The following is a 22,579-nucleotide window of genomic DNA, read 5'->3' as shown; positions in this document are numbered from 1 at the left end:
AACAAATTAACAGTATAAGTCATTAACTAATCTTAGCTAGACGATATAATTTTATGGATTATCATTTAGAAAGTATGATATGATTATACATTTTGATTAGATCACAGGCAAACTATTATCATCCGGAAAATGTATGTTGTTTTAACTAAACTACACCGTCTTTCAACAACAGACGCCAAAAAATCATTAGTTTCTTTGAATTTCTCTCCATTGAGAGATGATTTCGTGAAGTTTGATCAATCTGACTTCATTGAGTTTGAATTTCCTACCAAAATTATTTTTCTTGAAGTTTTTCCAAGTAGTTCACATATTGATCATCTTTAATGCAAACATCTTCATAAATATATTAATATCAAATTGATCTTCAAATAAAAAATATTTTTATTCATGCCATGAATTATTCACTTGTTTTCGTATATACTGAGATAAAACAATTTCTTATCTTTTATTAAGGTAATGACGGCAGTGAAGGCGTCAATTTTATATATGGTTGAATTCATGAGTCGACCACCAGTGAAAACCTGGAAGCACTGAACTATTAACATTACTACAATCTTCACAAACCCTAATTCGGATAATAATCATGCGCTCACTGGTGAGTAGCTTCAAGATGTAGCCCCCGGAATTCTAGTGAGAAGCGATGACCAGTGGAGTTCAGCTGTGTCGTATAGAGATAAGTAACTGCCTCAGACGATGGATGAAGGGTTGTGCAAGATCATAGGTCGATTAAGGTTAGACATTAACATCGTTGGATGCCAGCTCAGAGGTCTAGAGGTTGAGCGTTCGCGCACGAGACGGAAGGTCCTGGATTCGAGTCGTGGATGCGCGCTGGCGAAAAATCTCGCACTGTGACGAAACGGCCGTCGACTGTTTCCAGGTTTTCAATGGTGGTCTAGCCTTAATAGACTCATGAATTCAACTATTAAATTACTACAACCTCCAAAAACCCCTATTCTGATAATTTTACATATGTCAGCAAAAGTTTTGTCGAAATCATTTACAGTATTCTCTTCAGCCGATATGGTTGTTCATCAATTTAAGATCACGTGAAATGAAATGAATGGTTGAAATTTGTTTGGATATATGTGAACGGTTTTCTTTCATTTGTATAACTACTCAAACTTGCAAAATGTTGCGTGTCACACACACACACATTCTCTCTCTCTCTCTCCATATATATATATATATATATATATATATATATATATATATAATCATTAGTGAATATGAATGTGATCGTTCAAGCGATTAAAACTCTAAACACACTTACAAAGAAGATCATGGAAACATGAGAATAACTAGAAGAACATCAGAATTTTAGTTTTCTACCTGAATAAATGTAATTGTCTTTGAGTTGTTTATAGTTTGAACTTGTTACATGACCTGAATAATTTTATTAAATTTTCTTTAATTACTAAAGCAAATAAAACTAACTTATCATCTAGTTTAAAAAATGTTTAGTTTATATGATTTGACGGAAAAATAACTGCTTTTGCATTGCTGAAATAATAAATTTATTGTCCGAAGTTCATTTTCATCACAGACAAATGTAAGCTGTTGAATCATCGCAAATCAAAAGATATATTGAATAGATGTTGCTATCTTAGAATCCTATGAAGTGTGCACTCAAAACCTAGTAATAGATCGAAATTGAGATATTCAAATTTTGTCACGAACAAGATCGTACTTGATTGTTACGTAAAAATCGAATAGTAGGTAGTTTTAAAATTGTTCAGTTTACTTAGGTGATAACTCATTCATTTTTTTATTGTTTATTAGAATCTTCCCATTGATGTTTAAGGGCTGCAATTGATTACTCTCTTATTGGTGATAACTGTCTAATGTAACCAATATTATTTGTCTCACTTCTGATATGATTAAACAATAATAACAGAAAATTTATCTAGTGATATGAAATAACTAAAAACTGATTAAATTCCATGCTCACGAAAACCCGAAATTCATCAAAATCTGGAAATTTAACGAATTGTATCTTAAAGAGATACAGATAAAAACATTTGACTAAACTGACCAATATTTTGACATTTAAAATATTCAGACAAGTATTGCCTTAAAGAATAGTCGAAAGAAAAATGGTTATTTCATCAAGTAAAAACTAGTATTCTAATTTTTTGTTAAAAAAATAGGTATTGTAATCAATACTAGTGATAATGCATTCTGGCAACTAATGTTAATATTGATACAAATTTAACGCAATTCTTATCTACCAAATGGATAATGATACAAGAATACTTTAACGGTATCAGACAAAGTACACAGGTTTTCAAAGGAAAAATTTTCAACACCTTTCCCCCATAAAATAACATTCATATGGATATCATCATTAGTTATGCCACTAATTATGGCGAATTTGTACATCATTATATCTCTTTAAGTGCCACCTGCTTCATTAATTTCGAAATGCAATTTATCAACCTTTGAGATAAACGATCCATTTGAATCAGCTAAGTCTAAGCACTGAATGTTCATTTCCTAGTAGGAATTTGCAGAATAAATGAAGTAGTAAATGGTAATTATATTACCGAAAAATGTGTACCACTTTAGTTGCGTGAAACAAAAAAAAAACGTTTGCAAACCTATTAAAAACTTTTATTGGTTCAGCAAGAAAAAACTAATTTTACAATTTCGAGTGTACTATGCGACAGTTTGTTCTGTTTTAATTTATGACTGCGAATCATGAAGATTGAGGGTAGAAGATATTCGTAAACTACTAGTATTTGACCACAGATGTCTTGGAAATATTGCTGGCATCTGCTGCGATCACCGGGTAAGTAATAGTTAGGTTAGACCCAGGGTATTAGGGAATGATGGTAAATCAGTTGATGAGGTTGTGGATCTTCATCGACTGGGATGGTTTGCCTGAACACCGATTACCACGACGTGCAATGCTATCCGGTGTTCTGGATGGTTGGAAGAGAATTAGGGGCGGCAAAACCAAGACGTGGCATCAGTGCTTGAAGTTAATAACTTCTAGTCTTAGCCATGTTGGTAGATGCAGACTACTTTGTCGAGGTCCGTGTGACTATCCTAAGCAATGGTTGGAGACTCTGTTGGACAAGAATCAGAATCGATCACAATGGCGTCGGTGTATACAGTCCATGTCTTCCCTTAAACTATGAGATTAAAATTACTTCATATCTTTCTTTCTACGAACTAATTCTTTCTTCCTGTACTATATCCTTATATGCAATCTTTCTTTTATATATTATCACCACTAAATTGACTACTTCTATGAATCCAGTGTTCATCTTGTGGTGCTAATGAGGAGTGGTAACTTGGGCCGATGCATATATGTGTTTGGTCCTACGTTGTAGCTGACTGACTGACTTACAATTTCGTGAACTTTTCTTGTAAGTAATGATTATTGAGCTGAAGCTTTATTATAAATTCAAAAAATAAGATTCTGTCACTATATTCATTTGATCATTTGAAAAGTAGAACGATGTGGCTTACAAGTTTACATAGATTTGTTTGACATAAAATACTGTTCAAGTCCATTCACATTCATTATACTAAGGTTGTTGTGTCTGGATATTAACCAACTATACATTTTTTTGTTTTCCAAACAAACATATTTTATCAGAAGGCGGTTTTGTGGAGATTATAGTAATTTGATAGTTGAATTCACGAATCAATTAAAGCTGGACCACCATGAAGAAACGGGAAGCACTGGACGGCCATTTCGTCCTAGTATGGGACTCTCCAGCAGTGCGCATCCACGATTTCGCTCACGGGATTTGAACTCATGACCTGTCGGTCTCGCGCACAAACGCTAATATATATATATATATATATATATATATATATATATATATGAACATGGTTGAAGAATTTTGTAAATCACGAGTGAAAATTAGATAGCCATTGAATAATATTGTAACATTCTATTAATAAGTAGTTTAAAGTAAATAAGTAAAAGTGTTAATGAATTTTTTTAAACTATAAAGTTTAATCTACTTTCGAATTAATTATTGTGTAGAGTAGAGAATATTCTTAGGTTACTAGTATTTGATCATAGGTGTCTTCGAAATATTGCTCGTATATCCTGGGACCATCGAGTAAGTAACACAGTTGTTAGGAAACGGGTACTAGGTAAGGATGGCAAATCGATTGGTGAAGTGGTGAAACTTCATCAGTTGAGATGGCTAGGACACGTGTTACGTATGCCCAACAACCGACTGCCTCGACGTGCGATGTTCAGTGGTATACGAGTAGGTTGGAAGAAAGCTAGGGGCGGACAGACTAAAACATGGCACAAGTTCATGAAGTTACTGACAAGTGGACTGAGTCATGTTGGTAGGTGTAGACTACCTGGTTGGGGACCGCGAGATGATAGCAATCGATGGTTAGAGACCCTGAATGACTTGGTTCAAAGTCGTTTGCAATGGCGCAGGTGCATCCACTCTTTGTGTTCTCCCAAATTTTAATCTCCTGACTCCTCTTTGTCACTTTTTTCTCTTCCCAGATTTATTTCACTGTATTATACTCTTTAAATAACATCTCCAAACCCTAATCTTCTCGATCACTGCTTATACTTTTACTACCTCTACTACTCCGGGATTTGAATCGACCACTGCATCTCTGTGCTAATGTGGTGTGGCAACTCGAACTGATATACGTATGTACGAAGTTCTACGTTGTTACTGACTGATTGACTGACTGTGTATTTTTAGTGTTACGTTAAACAAAACAAAAAAAACAATACAACCCAATTAATGACCATTTATTTTTGATTGACCCGTTTTTGTAAGTTCAAAACCATTTTTTTAAAATTAGTTATTCTGTAAAATGTAGTTCATTCAATTCACCTCATTAAAATGTTTACAAAAATACTTTTATTTAGCTTTTATCATTGATATAATGTGAATTGTTTCTTTTATTTATTTTTCATATAACCTTTAATTTACATATTATGTACAATGCTCAATTATTCAGTTAGAACTAAGTAGTTAGACTTCTAATTTTACATATATATATATATATATATATATATATATATATATATATATATATATATATGCTGTTATCATTATACAGATGTATAATATCTGTGTACCATTTCTCATATGTGATCACTTTATCAAAATGGATAAATTTTGCAATATTATTTAATTTTAATTTATTTATTTAATAAATAATATAATTAATTAATGATTTAATTATTTTTGTTTATTACCAATATTATTGATTAATCTAAGAATTCTGTTCTAAATTAAAGACACGGTTCATTTTTAGATAGATAATTCATATGAACAGGTATAGAGATATAATCAACTAATGATAAGTCTATAATGTAATTGCTATTTAAATAAGAAAGAATTAAATATATATCATGTTTTTTGATTGAGATCATGAACTAATTGATGTTAGACCACCTTTTGGAAACCTGGAAGCACTCGACGGCCGTTTCGCCCTAGTATGAGACTCCTCAGAAGTGTGGATTCACGATCCCACCCCGCGGGATTCGAACCCATGACCTTCAGTCTCATGTGAGAACGTCTAACCTCTAGACCGCTGAACCGGCATCCAACTATGGTAAGGCTCACGAAATTGAGCCAACCGTCCTCTATTGTCTTCAGTGAGTTACAGTAATCGAAACTACCAATTTTCGTATAGGCTATGAAAGAATCTCTAGTAACCCCTGACACAGAATAAATGAGATTGAAAATGACAATTTCCACTGTTCATTTGCATGGATTTTACATTTCTCATCTTACAGTGTGCTTGATTATATTGTAACTGCCAAGTACACAGCTTTTTGGATTGCATTCAGCTTATTATATACTTAAGTGTTTTGACACATTTTGAAATCAATAGGTTGATTATTCATCTGAGTAATTAATCAGTAGGTTATTTATAACAGTGTAATTGAACCTCTCATGTAATTTAATATATCCAAACAACCTTTTAGAAATGCTAATTTTTCTGATTTGAATAGTATAGTTGTAAGACTTTCATTGTCCTTTCGGGACAACACAGTCGGTGCAAGATGTTTGTTTCGGAATATTTAATAATGCAACTGTCTAAAAAACATTGAGGGCTTCACTACTAAGAGGTTGAGCTCATAGAGCACTAATTCCCTCTAAGATCTCCATCCTGAGCTAGAAATATTTTCATTGACGCAATTCATAATTTCAATGTAAGTTTACAGTTTCATGATTGACATCAATTAGCAAACGTAAGTTTTTTTTAAAAAGAAAGGTGTATATAAGTAATAGATTCCGTTTTATGATGTAAACTGGAGAGTACATACCTATTCGGATAAAGCATTCGCCTCTCATCAGACAGATAACAGATCCCAATCCCACTCAACCTACTTTGCTATGGTCATCTGTATAGTGCCACTAGCGTTTATGCTAACATTATGATACATAGCTTAAATAATAAATCTGTACTTGAAAATTGGATCACCAAAGGTTTTATGACAATTATATGTACGAACTTTTGTTATGAAGTAAAATTTAGTATATTATTCGACGAAATAACAGTGGTGTTGTAGTAAACAAGAACACCAGTGGGGATAATCGAATGCATTCGACACGAAATCAAAGAGCATCTCGCTACAATCTTAGAACTATATGGTAAACAGTTAATTTGCAAAATATCAATCTAAAGTCTCAGAATTGACTGTTCCTTTGTAAATACCAGTCCATTGTCTCAGATTTCATTGTTCATGCATTCTCGTACCAATTGCGTTCCGTTCCCATTCTTTCCTTCTTGATCTTCTACTGAAATATATTCTATACCTGACCACCGTTATATACTACTTATGTGGATATAAGTAACTCACACCACAGTGAAGATAAATGTTTTAGACTTTTAAAATTTAATTCAGATGTGAATTCATAAAGATTTATTTTTATATGTTCACCTTCTTCTTGATAAATTCTACTGAGACCAATAATTCGTTAGAATAAACTTGTAAACGAAAAGTTTGCCATATTTACCTATTTGTACTCTATAAGTCGTAGTATTTTTGATCTATACAATTACACAATCATATATACAAAGTTCCAGAGTTTATTTGCGATAAGTACCATAAGAAATAGAACATCTATCTAAAGTCTCTAATTAATTATCTTCTTCATTTCAATAATCCAGCAAACTAATAATGATTTAGTGAAGCATTAAAGTATTGATTAGCAAATGTTGATTATTATATTTTAACGTTACAAATGCTAATTACATGATGTTGAGCGAGACTGTTAAAACTGATTATGAATGATTGATTAAAAGGATTCAATTATTAACAAAATGTATAGTTACAACAAACATACCTAACATCAATTAATAAGATACCATTACATGTGACGTTACTAACGTGAGTATGTTTTTCATTATTACAGGGCAGCAAAGAGTAAATGTATTAGAAGAAGAAGAAGCTTACGTAAGCTGAACCGGTAGGACGACGGATAAAACTATTTTGTAATGAGTTTTCCTTTTTTGTACCCAAACTGAGTCTTTTAATTTTCAGAAATATATCCGTTGTGCTAGTACTCCGTGATTTCACTTCAGAGTCATTTACCGGTCCTGACTATAGTGTTGTTGTTTCAGATCACCCCTACTTCCAAGTAAACCCTAATACTATGTGCTACAATATTTTCAAATGTTCATCAAAGTTTTCATACTTAATGACAACATGGTAACTTACTATTATACAATTGTATTTATTTGTTTCATTTAATACTATTAATAATTATGACCCCATCGAAGTCTTTCAGATTTTCAGATATACTATCTATTCTGTACTGTATAACCTTTCATATTCATTGTTAATAATAAACAAATGAGTAATATAAAAAGAATAAAACAAAAAAACTTTAATCAAAACAAATCATCTATTTAAAATGAACATACAATAGACTCATCAAATGACAATACCATTAATCATTACAAAGATTAATTCATTATAGTTTATGGAAAAAAAATGATAAATGTAATATGAATGATTAGTAAACAATTTACTTTATTACATTCCCATGAATATCACATACAATACATCGAATAAATGTTCAACTAACATAAAACTTAACAAATCAACCTTAGAAACAATAAACATCTACAGGAGAACAGAGAGAAATATTCTATTCAAATAGATCACTGATATGTGTTTAGTTGATATCATGAGTCAATTAAAGCTAGACCACCATGGAAAACTTGAAGGCACTGGACGGCCATTTCTTCCTATTTTGAGACTCCGCAATAGTGCGCATCCACGATCCCGCCTCGCAGGATTCGAACACAGGACCTATCAGTCTTGTGCGCGAGGGCTTAACCAAATAGAGCACTGAGCTGGGCGGCATCCAGTGGTGTTAATGTCTAACTTCAACTAATCCACGAAATTGAGCGATACATACACCATTGTTATCAGTGAGTTACTACCTCACATCTGGCTCGGTTGAACTCCACTGGTTACTGCTTCTCACTAGAACTCCAGGATATACATCTTGAAACCAGTCACTAGTGAGCATATGCTAATTAGTATCAGAAGGGTTTTTGTGGAGATTGTAGTAATTTCAATATTCTAGCTTCAATTGTCTCATGATCTCAACTGTTGAAATTTTTTTTAAACAAAGAAAGGAAAACTAAATAGAAGATTCAGTCAATAGACTATCACATATTGATTCTTTTTCTTGAATTGATTGATTAAAAATAAGCTGATTTACCATCGAACAAAAATATCAAAGATGTATCATTGAGAACTATAGTTACTTCCTAGTCATCTTTTGTTTGGATCTTTCGATGAAACTTAGATCAAAGTTAATTATTGTCAAGCAAATTGAAAATAAGTTGAATTTTAGCAAAATCAAAGTTTAGACTAGTTTTTTTAAGAATAAAGTTTCACTTTTAGAACGTATACTTATTTCTATGCTAATTAAAGTTTTGGAGTAAAATTTATTTTCTTTAAAATGATCGTTACTCTTCTTTGCTTCATATTACAAAGAATTTCTGACAACAAAGAAATGGTAATCCTGACAAGAAAGATCTATGAAAGTGTAAGATCTTTGAAAATGGAATATTCTATAAAATTGGGTAGTTTACAGATGCTTTTCTAAGTATAATTGCTAATGTAGAACATCATTATTTGGAACATAAATACAATCATCTAGTTTCTAGATGATAGGTAGAATTCTGTTTGTATTCTGTATTTCAATGATCAACATTTTACCTGTTAATTCTCTAGTCAACTTCAAAGTTAGCAACAACAATAGTTTTATAGGCACATTAGTAACTAATCTATGAATGTTAAATATTACCCTTCAATTTTATTAAATTGAAGCCAATGTTATTTAATTGTGCTGAGTTTGTATTTTCACCATAAAAATTAAGTCATGTATCACTTCAGTTATACAGATAATCTCATCACTGAAAGAAATTCTCTATTAATTACAAACACATTGATTGACATTTGTCAATAACATTAATTTCATGTAGGTTCCAATGTCATCTTTCTTGTCATTTAAAATAATTTACAATTATTTGTTGTACGTTAAAGAGATCTGATCTTTTAAAATCAATCATATGTGAAGGTTGCAAGTATTTGATCATAGTTACTACATAAACATTACTGGGTCAAATATGTTGAGATTCAGTAGTGCATTTTGAGGAAATATTGATTTCTATCAATAAATCAAAATGGGGTTGACTGTATTTCCATATTATTGGTTACACTTTATCTCTAAGAATTATGTTGCCCTGTTTTAATATAAAACAGAAAATACTTTACAATGAAAACATTAACAAATAATACCAATAAACAAAGTCATAGGTCACTGAACAAACAGTTTTGAAAGTAAAATCGAAATGACAAGTTTTACGGAATAAAATGATTTAATTGAATTTCATTGTTTATTGTTAAGTTACATACAATGAAATATCAATAAATATAAGTCAATAAAATCTAAGAGAATATGTGACAATAATGATCGAATACACGTTATTGTGTAAACTGTAATTGTATATTAGAATAAATGATACGATCTTTTTACTAAAACTATTATAGATCAAGAACTCAAGTTTAAAATTCGGTTGCTAATAATTTATTTATTTATTTGAACACATAAATATTGGTACAAAGGGGCAACAGATATATATGCACTACACAAAACAATGAGAATGGGAAGAGAAGAAGAAAGTTAGATGTGTATAAGAAAAAAAAGAATAACGACCACAGATTAGCATGTGGTGTAATAACAATAATAATAATAAAGGAGAAAACGGAAAAGCACAACCAGAAAGAATTCCTTCAGTTAAGGAAGTTACAACCACTTTTTATGAGGAGAGTAAAAACAGGTTACAGCAGGATCGCCACTGACTTGTATTCTGAGCCATATCTGATAATGTCTCTAGCCACTCTGTTGCACCATCCCTCGCAACCCAACCAGGGAATCGTGAAGGACCAACACAAGCCAGCCCTTTGTAGCTTTCTTTCAAACCACGACACCATGTCATACACTGACCATCTCTCCGCTTCTTCCAACCAGTACCAGCGTTGGCAAATAATGCAAGACGTGGAATTCTCTGGGACGACATTCGTAGAGCATGTCCAAGCCACTGAAGTCGGTGTTTCAAGATGGTGACACCAATTGCATTATCGTCTCTGTGCCCGAACACACGATGCCGAACCTCTGTATTACTAACATGGTGTTGCCACTGGGCGTTAGCAATCCTTCGGAGACAACGATGATCGAACACAGAGAGTCGTCTAACATCCTCAACTCGGAGAGACCAGGTTTCACAAGCATAGAGCAGAACTGCTCTCATCGACGCGTTGTAGATCCGACCTTTTACAGCCAGACTAACATCACGAAGACGCCAAAGGTGGTCCAGATTGGCGTAAGCCGCTCTGGCTTTCGTGAATCGATCTCATCACTCACACCACTATCAATACTTACGCAGCTACCTAGATACTAATAATAGAACACTTTAATGCTTAAACACGTCTCCATAAATTAAAAAAATTAAATAATGAATAAAGGTGATTAATTAATCTCTTACATTTTATCCCCTTAGTTTGAATTATTCAAAACTAATCCAGGGAATTCACTCTAAACGTTAGTTCTTTTACTACGACATTTCCTTTTGTTATTGACTAAATTCATTAACATATTTATTTCTCCATCTACATATTATTCTTTTATTTTTATGAATTCCTATTCTATAATTGTACCGTAAAAAGTGAACTAAGTTTATGTCTACAATTGTAAAATAGTTCTGATTACATAATACGATCATTTTATATTTTGTTTTATTCATACTTTTTTTCCAATTAATCTAAGTTAACGACTAACTAACATCATAAATTATTGTGTTCAAAGTCAGTTTAATAATGGTAGACCAATTTTTGTATTTGTATACAGTTTCAATTATCCATTTTGGTAACTTAGTTTATTCATTTCATTAGTTATAGATAAATTGTATTTACGTCATATATTCTCAATACTTTCCTATTAAACGGATGAATAATGATAGGAAATTACCATAATTTTAATTTTTTTCTTAAAATTTTCTAATTATAACATACTGATACCAACTAGCATGAAACCTTATTATTCTCCTTTGATGTTTTATATTGGTTATACAATTTTATCTTATGGAACTACCTAAGCGTGCATACTCACGACCATACTAGAAATGGAACCTAAGACCTTCAAACCTTGCAGAATATGTTTAGTCGTCAGAATCACTAGGTTGGCTATCAGTGTTATTGTAGTGAACGAGAATACAAGTGGGAATAATCGAATGTATATGAATAGAAAATTACAGAACATCTTGGTAAAATCTGAGAATTATACAATAAATTCTCCATTTGTAAAATGTCAATCAATTGTTTCAAACTTCAATGTTCCTTCATTTCCATAGCAATCACTCTCTGTTCTCGTTCTCTTTTATTCAATCTTCTTAACATTCTGCTACCAGTTATTTCACTTTCGACTGGTGATACATACTACCTATGTCTATCGACATCAGTAGCACACACCACAGTATAATTCTAAGTACAAGCGACGTGCGACACAATTAGCAAATTATTTGACCAAGTTTATCTTAATGCTTTCCATAAAACGTTTTGCTAGTAAAGAAAGTATTTTTCATCTTGAAGTATATATTTACAACATCTGGAAAACCATTAAAAACAAAGGAACCCTGGATAGTTGGTCTATCCTACTCTATGATTTGTCAACAGTGAACTTCCATGAACCCGTACGAAAATAAATCTCAGACGTTTAATCTTCCCTTATATCATGATTCATTTAGACTATATAACTGAAAACCATTTAGTTCACATTTATAAGTTCAGTCATTTCGTAGGATAGCGACATAACAGTTTACTCCATGAAGATTAACCTCCAAATAAAGTATAACAAGGTGTCAAGGCATGAAATTATCCGTTCCTTAATTGGCCAAGTCGATCGCTATCATCAGTACAAACAATTTGAAAAATACTTTGAATGACTGCTAGTATAATTGTTTTCGCCTGTAAACAGCATTGCCGAAGAATATACACGTAATAAAATAATGTAACACGACAGTTAAATTAGTGATATTTATGTAAATTAATAAAAGGAATATATACTTTTATGCTAAAATTTATAACCTACCAGCTGAGGTGAATGGTATCAGTTATATTAGTGAAACTACATAGTGGTAAGCAGTGGAATCCAGGGTACACATTTCTTCCTATTTGTAACTCGTCAGCTATATGTGGGAATTGGGAAGATATGAACGCTTACAAATAATATCAATTATTGCCGGAAAAAATACCTCTCATAAAATAAATGATTTGTGCTCCAACAAATTATACAGGATTCTTATATTTACTTACAGTTTTAAGGAAAAACGATCATTCCGTAACATAAAATCTGCCTAGTGACAACAGATTCTGAATAGTTAAAATATTTACTCAAGTTAAACCACAATTCGGATTTATTTATAGCATTTCAGTAAAATATGTCATCTTATATTTCGATATGTATTTATTCTAATGAACCTGTATAAAAACTAACTTATCATTTAATTATTTAAATGTTATTATGGGAGTCATAATGAAGAACTACTTCTTCCAAATAATAACAACCCATCCAAGTTACCCGATAATCAGTCATGTTAAAGACCGAAAACATTTAAATTCCAGGAAGTTTATTTCTTTTTTTGGTCGATCTATCAGCTATTTACAGTAAATTAAACAAACATTATCGATAACAACGTTATTCTTGTTAATAATAGTTAATAGTAATGATTATTATTATTATCGTAATGCATAGGGTTGAAAAGTAGTTGATCATCATAAATATCTCACTTCCCAATCAAAAACATTACACTTCACCTCAACGTGTTCTATATAGGGAAAAAATCTTTTTTTTTTGAAAAATTTTGCGGTTATGTAAATACATAATAAATCGGAAAAGATAAGGGAACATTTTATTGTCAACTTGAAATTCTAAATTTAAGAATGAAAATTTCAAAAATAATGAAAAGTAAATCCCGATGAAAGACTAATTGTGTGCATTGACTAATATGAAGATGATTTTTGAATGTAAGGCAGTTTAATTAATTATAATAATAATTAATATATATATATATGTTTGAAAGCTAACTGCAGTGTCTTGGGTAATGAATGATTGGCATGATAATATTTTTTTGTACGGACCAATTTTATGTCCACATGCGTGTATGTATGTATGCGTGAAAAAAAGGTCAAGACAAACTAAAGTTATTAAGTGATAGTTTGAATATTGAACAATCATAATTGAGTAAATAATTTTAACAGTGTTCATTACAATTTGAAAATACGAGAATCAAAGATAATGCATCCATGATCCATCACCAGCTAGATCTGTGGCTTTTGCATAACATGTTACACAATAATTTTGACCATGATTATTATCCCAAAATTGTTCACCAGTATGTGTTTCATATCGTATAGCAAATTGTGCTTTATCACCTGGTACCATTGTATCAGGAAAGATTAAACTAAATGAAAATTTATCCGTTACACCATCATATGATCCTTGAATGTATGATGCAGAAGTATCGAAAAACGTAATCCAGTTGTTATATGTAATGCGAATAGTAACATGTTTCTCATAACCTAAACTTTTGACTCTTATTGTACCAGTTAGTATACAACGTTGCATATCAATATGACAATCTTCTAGGCATATATTACTGGTAAGCACTCGACGAATAAAATTAGATGCTAAACCTGGTTGTGAGAAACATAAACCAAACTGTTTTGCACCGATTTTTGCAATAGATTCATCAGAATCCAACTGTAAATACAATATAGCAGAAGCTGGTATTTTCGGTGGAGCTTCAGAATCATATACGTGTCGTTCAGTTGCTAAATCAAGTCCTAGAGCATCAGCAAAACGAACAGCTTTTGGAACATGTGTATCTGAAAGGCTTCTATTGGATTTTAGTGAACTACTACGTTTTGGTTTAATAGGTTCAGGAGTTTCAACTTTATCTTTTATTGAGAAAATTTGATTACCTTCAAATGGTAAGAAGGTTGGTAAATCTATTGAATTCTTTTTTCGATTGTTGTTAATGTTTGTATGATAGACAGGACTACGATCTCTGCTAGGTCGCTGTAAAGAATTTGGCACAGGAGGTCGAGAAGATATAATGCAATTTTTATCTACTTTTTCAATGAAATCAACTGTTTCATTGGAAGGTGATAGGTCTTCCGTTTGTTTATTTGATAGAATCGCATTTGAATCAGTATCTATTTCATTGGTTGTATTATCAATACATAGATTAGACATTGCCCATGCCAATGTCTGATCTGATCGACTAACATCTGGTAAATTTAAGTCTATTTCAGGTGATTTATCAAAACATTCAGCTTGTAAACTATCGTCTTCCAGTGTATTAGGACTCAAAGGTGGATAAGAATGATCAGATGAATTAAGTTGTCCAGGTGATGCATCTATATCATCTGATAAAATTGATCCTACTTCGAAATTACATTCAGTTACATGATTGTCAATGGATGTTTGTGGCTCAATCGGTGTTGATTTATTCCATGCATACATTTTACGTACTTCAACTGGTACACTTATATCACTTGAATTAGATAAATTACGTGGTAATACAGAGTTTATTAAATTATGAACATAATTATCATGAGTTACCTTATCAATATAACCGTTCACTGAATCCGACTGATATGAATCCAATAAGGTAAATGTTACATGACTAGATTCTCTATATAAATATCCAGAATCAGTAAATAATGTTGTAGAAATTGGAATTACTTCCGTATCTGTTAAAGGTTTATAATTTAATGTTTGGTCAATATCACAAAAATATCCATTTTTCAATGATGATATATTATTATAATTATTATTGTTATTATCAATAACGTCTTTAGAAGAAGAATCCAAGTTTATTTCATTTTCAGGAATATGATTTTGAAAAGAAAGTGTAATGTTTTCTGTCTCTGTTTTCACATCCAATTCAAAATCACAAGTTGATGATGAAAGACAAGAAATGGTATTTTTTGTTGTACATACATCATTCACTTCATTCAATACTTGTGTATTATATGCATCATCAATATTCTCATGTAGATTTGAATGATCAGATTCGAATTTATTATGATCAATTAAAATTGATGTAGTTGGCCAAGTATTGTCATATGGTGTAAAGACAGGTATACTACATCCAAAAATACTTGCAATAGTAGACCATATGAACCATTTAATATACACCCACGTAGAAACATGAGGTTGTGGACTAGTCGATGTTCTAGGCTCTGTATTAATATCTGATGATATTATTAATTCTGATTCACTATGCTCAGCTGACGTCTTTAATGTTGAATTCTGATGACTAGTATCAGACATCAGCTAATGACATTTTTTAAATGTATTTCACAAAAATTTATTTATTTATGTCTTGAAATGTATCATAATATTTAAACATGAATATGTAGACGATTATTAGTGCACAAAATATTCAGTGTGGTTATAAACGATTTCAAAACTACATTGGTCAACTAAAATAGTTTGATTTCATATGGGTAACAATTTCTATACCATGTAATAATAGAATTGAAAATCAGACCCACAGCCCAATTATTTGTTAGGCAAACTAACTTAACTGTTAAAATTAACCAATAAGCTTTCGAGGTCAATCATTCTATGGACAGAAATATGTTGTTGGAAATAAAGTGATCTGATTTGTTTGTGAAAAAAAAAGTGAGTGGGAGGAATAAGAGCGGAATAAACAACAAAATAATCAAATCAATGGTTTATTTATTTTTCTTAAAAATAAAGGGGAGACATAATGTGTTTAGGTGTTTTGGTTATGATTAGTAAATGAAAACATGTAGTAAATTACATAGTAACAATAAAATAACTAGCCTAATAAATTGATACAGTATTACAATTGAAATTTACATAAAGTTGTTTCGTACAGGCTATTTAACTTAACAGAAACTATTGTTAACAAATGGGGATAGTTTTCAATTAAGATTTTATTAAGCTGATTGATTTATATTCTTTTGTCCTGAAATAACTCTAATATTTCTTCTAAGAAGTCTCATACTAGGGTGAAAGACTTCTCTGTAGTCCTCTCTAGTTTTCAATGGTACCTCAACTGAAGTCATTTTTTGTTAACGAATATCACTTGTAGATTATTATTATTATTATTATTATTATTATTAATATCAAAGAAACCTTGTGCAGGAACGCATACTATACCATTCTGTTTGATTCTGCTCTACAATAAGATTAAATATCACAATAATTTAGATATTTTTATGTAATCAACAACGTAAATAATATCATGATAATCGACGGTATATTCAAGAATATTTCCCGTATTGTATGATATCTTTATTTCATCTTTTTTTTATCATTATTGCACACATTAGCATGTAAGCTCAAAAGTTGTTTTCATTATTAAGTTCAACTACAAATTATTGAAAACGAGGAAGTATTAGACAATTATTTCATCTTAGTATGATAATCTTCAAATGACGATGCATAGAAAACTTAAAGACAAATAGATTTCAAGGATTTTTAGGTTTCAGTGAAGGTGTAATTCCATTCAGTCACGGAACTGAAACACAATTTAGCAAGGTACCATAATCCTAACCGTGTCATCTCTGAATAGCTATCTCATTTCTTCATTGACTAACTTTATAGATCATAGTTTTTTATCAACATTTTGCAAATTCCTTCTGAAAGTTATTTATTAAAGGTAAGTGTCAGATGATTTCCTCAAGACTGCTAAATTACTTCATGATTAAACTCATTCCACTCTGATATCAGTAGAAAATACATTACAAATCATGATTGTACTAAAGTGGTAAATTATCTTAATTTTTTTCATGATAACCTTTGTGTCCTTACTGGATGCATACTGACTTATCCATTGTAGAACTAAAAAGTACCACTTCCGACTGTTTATCATTCATAAATTTTTAATTAAGGTAAACACCAATTCATTGCTGCTTGATTTTGAATTTGTTTTCTAATTCAAATAGAAAATAAACATCGTCATTTAAATATATCCTTGTTTAACAAAACATTCATTGATTTATCTAACTCGTCATTTTGATTAAAATTACTTTTCATGTGTGATTACACCATTTTAATTCTAACGATACGACCATCGTATCTTTTTTTCACATTCGTTGATAATCCACTTTACAACAGTTGTCAACATATTCTAATAAATGAGTATGAATTCAGATTGATGATATTTTTTGTCTACATGCGTTCTAACTTCACATATTTCATTAGTTTGTATTTAACGATTTTATTTGCAAACTGAAGAAATGTTAGTTCGTGGATTGGTTGAAGTTAGACATAAACACCGTTCGATGCCGGCCCAATGATCTAGAGGTTAAACCTTCTCTAACGAGGCTGAAGGTCCTGGGTTCGAATTCTGTGCGTGATATCGTGGATGCGCACTTCTGAGGAATCCCATACTAAGACGAAAGTGCCGTTCAGTGTTTCCAGGTTTTCAATGGTGGTCCAGCATTCATGGATTCAGGATCTTAATCAGAAACTTAACAATCTCAACAACACCACACTGATAAAGTTTCAGAATTAAATTACGTAAATGAAATATTCATTATATGAGTATATGTATAAGAATTTTATTCAGTAGATTTTGACTACTATCTACCTCTTCTCCTACCATAGTATGTTGGTCTTTTTCAAACTAAGCGTGACTGGGATGCTTTAACAGATTTCAGCCTGACAATGTAGATTTCGACAGAAATATACATTAACATAAATTAGCACAACTCATATCACCATGAATAATGACAGGGATAATGGTTGGAACAAAAAGGGATTAAGAGTTATAATCTCAGTAACTGTAGAAACTTAAACATAAGTAATATAGCTCTAAAAGAAACTGTGGCATCTGGGTCTGAAGACAATGATTTAGTATTAAAACTTGAGACTTAGAAGACACATAGAGAATGAATTCATTTACCTCAGTGTGATCGATTTTAGCCAAATTAGTTAAAGATTCTGAGCTAAAATGTACAATCTTAACTGAAAACTCCACACTTCGTAATATGGCTAAGACAAAAAGCCAATTACTAAATGATACATTTTATGTCTACCTATAGTCTTATTCTAATTTCTTCTAATATTATTCAGCATACCACTTTAAAGTAAGAGTTAGAAGACAATAAATGCTTACATTTTCATCAGCCCATTTTGGATCTCTTCACCCAATATTAGCATTGTTTGCTCAGTTATTCAATCAAAATCTGGCATCGCTTGGAACGTATTTGTGTTTCTATCAATAGGCCGTTTAATATTCTAACGAGATCAGCAGAAATACACGACTTAAAATGAACGAAGAACAATAATTTTTTACTGATCAGTAATCCAAGAATTATTGGTCACTTATACAATTTAAGTCATAAAAACACTTTAAACCGCTATTACCCTATTATAAATTTGATTCATTCGAATTCTTAAACTATAAAATGATTTAATTAAATCAAAGAGAAAATTTCACTCTTTACTAGTGATCCAGCTATTTCAAGTGATCATCCCCACTTTAAAGAAAAGTAGTGGTAATAGAAAATAAGATGAGCATCTATATTACTTACTACTCGTCAGCCTGGTATACCTGGAACACAGGGTTGATGTTCACACCGAGACTCAAACCCAGTACCTTTCGCTTCAAATGCTCAATGAGTTTGGGTCTAAATAGATAGATATGTGTAACAGTGATGGAATTTAAATTCACTTGTAGTAATTTGAACCTTACGTTGTTGAAGATATAAACCACAACTGGTCGGTCATTTTTGTCATAGGTGCATCCTAAGCGGGTTACTTCGACAGTAACTTATCTACTACAGTCTATAGTATTAAAATCAGGAGGATTCAAACAACTGGAAGTAAAATAAACTACTTTCGTTGCTTTTAATTTCAAGTTATAGGGTGAAAATGTGACTAAACGAAGTGAAACCACAAAAAAAGAATTCATATTATTCTACTACATTTGCTATTCATGCTTTGGCCAAATTTTTAAATGGCAAAAATTGTACCAGTTTGAAATATGTTAACAAGCATCCAAAAAATGAGAATCAAGATTGAAATCAATTGATGGAATTAAAGGGGAAATAAAACATCCTGTTCTGACTTGAAAAACGTATCATGTTTATACATCTTCATTGTTTGATTCAACAATATTCAATCTATCCTTAAAGTTTGAAGAATTTGGAAAACACTTGTAAAAGATAAGGTTGAAAATTCTGATTACTTTAGTGTCGATAACAACAGTCAGCAAAATGAATATGTTATGGTGAAGAAAATTTCGGTTTGATGACCCTACATACTTGGACTGCACAATCACAATTAAGACTAATTTTGTGTATAGTAGTCTTTATAAAAATATATTAGTGTAGCGTCATTAAATGATGTTTTACATTATAATCAAATGTTTCAAGATTTATTATCAAACAAAGTAACTAAATAAAACTATTCAAAAAGTTCAAACATATTCACATATTTATTTACTTACTCATGTTATTCTTCGTGAATGAGCATAGGTAGCCCACTAGAATTATCCATCGAACTCTATCCTGGGCAATCTTTTCCATTTATATCCAGTTGCTATTCATTGTTTAGATGTTTTCCCACATTTTCCGGCAAAATATATTCTCTCACCTACCTATATTGATTTACACATCACGATTCAAAGTTGGGGCATGCCTCGGGATCCAGTCTGATGACATCCTTAAATTGTAGCACATCGATCTCCAGTGTCTTTCCCTGATTTCCTCTTCATATGGAAGCTGCTCTGTTCTCTACAATACTAGATTATTACTGATGGTGTCTGGTCAACGGATCTCTAACAATCTGCATAGACAAATGTTCAGAAATACTTGCTCACAATTTCGATCATAGATGTAGTAGTTCTCAAAGTTGCAGATCCATACAGTAGAACTCTATTATCAATGATATTGGAAATTGTGACCTTATTCCTGAGTCGAAATTCCTTTGAATTACAGATATTATTCAATTGTAGGAACACTGTCATTACTTCAACAATACATGCATTAACATACACATCACATTCGTCCTATTCACTAGTGATGCTGTCCAGAAGTGTAGAGAATTTCACCTATTCCATAACCTCAACATCCAGTGTGGTTTGTTTGGTGCACAATGTGTTGTATTTCAGTATCTAGATTTATCCTTGTGTATGTTGATATCTAGTTGTAGAGAGACTGTTGCTACATTAGTTATCTTCACTTGTGTGTGTTATTGTATAAGGGATAGGAGATATAGGCGATCAATGAAATCCAAAACATCAAGTTACATGCAAGCTGTCGATTGTATTCTGAGTGTTTGGCGAGTTGTAGAGTTCCTCACAATCCAGTAAACCATCATAAGAAAGAGGAATGTTGAGAGTGACAGAGCAATAGAGAAAGGGAGTGAGAATTCTAGTCTGACACCGGTACACACTTAAAACGCATCTGTCATCTCATCTCCATGCACAACTTTGCAATGTATTGCGTCACTGTATCAATTCCATATGATTGTAACGATTTTCTCAGATGCATTGTGGAGTCGAGGAACGTTCGATGAGATTCTCTTATCCATGATTTCAGATGCTTTCTCATAATCAATGAAGTTGGTGTATGGTGACGAGTTTCACTCAATTGGTTATTCGTCCATGTTCCATGGTGTTGTGATTTGGTCGGTGAACGATCAATGATTACAGAATGCAGCTTGTGAATCTCGGAGTGGGTCGTCTACTGAATCTTTCTTTCTATTCAACAACACAGTGTTGATGTTGGTTTTTCGTACTGATAGTAGTGTAGTGTTTCTGTAGTTCTCACACTTATTCACATCTGCTTTCTCTGGTTTTTTGATGAGATATGTAGTTCTTTCCATTGTGTCGACACTCGTTTCTCCTCTCAAATGTTTCCGAGTGGAATGTGGTGCATTTGTGTCGTTCCTTGCAGTTACCTTTTTGTCTGGGTTGAGTGTTTCAGATGATGTATTGTCTGTTCCTATGTTTTCCTACATATGATTTGTGTGATGACAATGTCGATTGCGTCACGTAATTTTAGTTAATCAAATGTTCGAGAATTCAGCTTTTGATTCACTCCCATTAAGTTTTAAATAGCCTTCCAGGTCATTTCGGAAAATGATCAATTTTAAAACTAACTATTGCCAGTTCTAGTTTAATATTCCTTACATAAGTTTATAGGATTCTGAATTGTTTATGTACCTTTGTAACTAACCATACCACAACAATCAATCGATCAGGTCTTACAATAAGTGCATGTTCTAATTTCTCAAATCAACGCTAAATTAATTTGATTTCAAAATGGATTCGTTAAGTTTTCCATGTGTTCAAATGTAGATGATAATGATTACCATTAGTAAAACCTTTTTCTTTCCAATTTTTTTTAATAAGAAATATAACACATTGTATTGATTACTTGAAGTATCCTTCAGTTGAATGAGTTGAACCACTACAGTTTTCTATTGAACGTGTTAAGAAAACAAATGGCTACTATTAAACGCAACTCAATTTCGTAAACATGGCAGTCTGCTTAGCGACCAATCAGAATAAAGCGGGAATTATTATATTCGTCATCTTTGTATGCAATGGCGGCCGGCTTTCTTCATTCTGTGCTTTTTCCTTTATTTCTTTTGTGTAGCTACATAAATGCACTCCATTTTTCTAAATATAGCGCGCAGTTGTAATAATTGTCTTATTTTTTATTGGAAGATAAAAATCATACAAATCAGTTAACCTTGACCATAAAATAAAATTCGTTTATTCCACTTTAACCACTCCTTCTTATTTCAAGAGAACTGTTTGTATTTAAGGCTTAAAATAGATTTCTGTTATGAAACAGTCATATGATCAACTTATTTTCATTTATCTTTGCAAATCGATCTGACTAACGTCAATCTTTTTTTTCTAAGTTCATTTCCTAACGGGTGGTAATATTTGTCGAAATTCTAGTTTATAATTTACTATACAAAGAAATCAGTTATCGATTAAATAAACTATTTTACCGTAAGTTGTTTCACTCATATTTTGGTATTATACT

At 31.7% G+C, this 22,579-nt stretch overlaps 1 protein-coding gene across 1 annotated transcript; it reads right to left on the bottom strand.

The window, feature by feature from the left end:
* Positions 1-13,149: 13,149 nt before the first annotated feature.
* Positions 13,150-15,869, bottom strand: PPP1R3E (Protein phosphatase 1 regulatory subunit 3E; the record flags this gene model as incomplete). Its single annotated transcript, XM_012940852.3, has 1 exon — positions 13,150-15,869. The coding sequence occupies one exon, from the start codon at positions 15,867-15,869 to the stop codon at positions 13,818-13,820; it is 2,052 nt and encodes a 683-aa protein (XP_012796306.1). The 3' UTR covers positions 13,150-13,817.
* Positions 15,870-22,579: the final 6,710 nt, after the last annotated feature.

This window comes from Schistosoma haematobium, chromosome ZW, assembly GCF_000699445.3.
Source record: "Schistosoma haematobium chromosome ZW, whole genome shotgun sequence".
NCBI lineage: Eukaryota > Metazoa > Platyhelminthes > Trematoda > Strigeidida > Schistosomatidae > Schistosoma > Schistosoma haematobium.
This window is presented reverse-complemented; position numbering and strand designations above follow the sequence as displayed.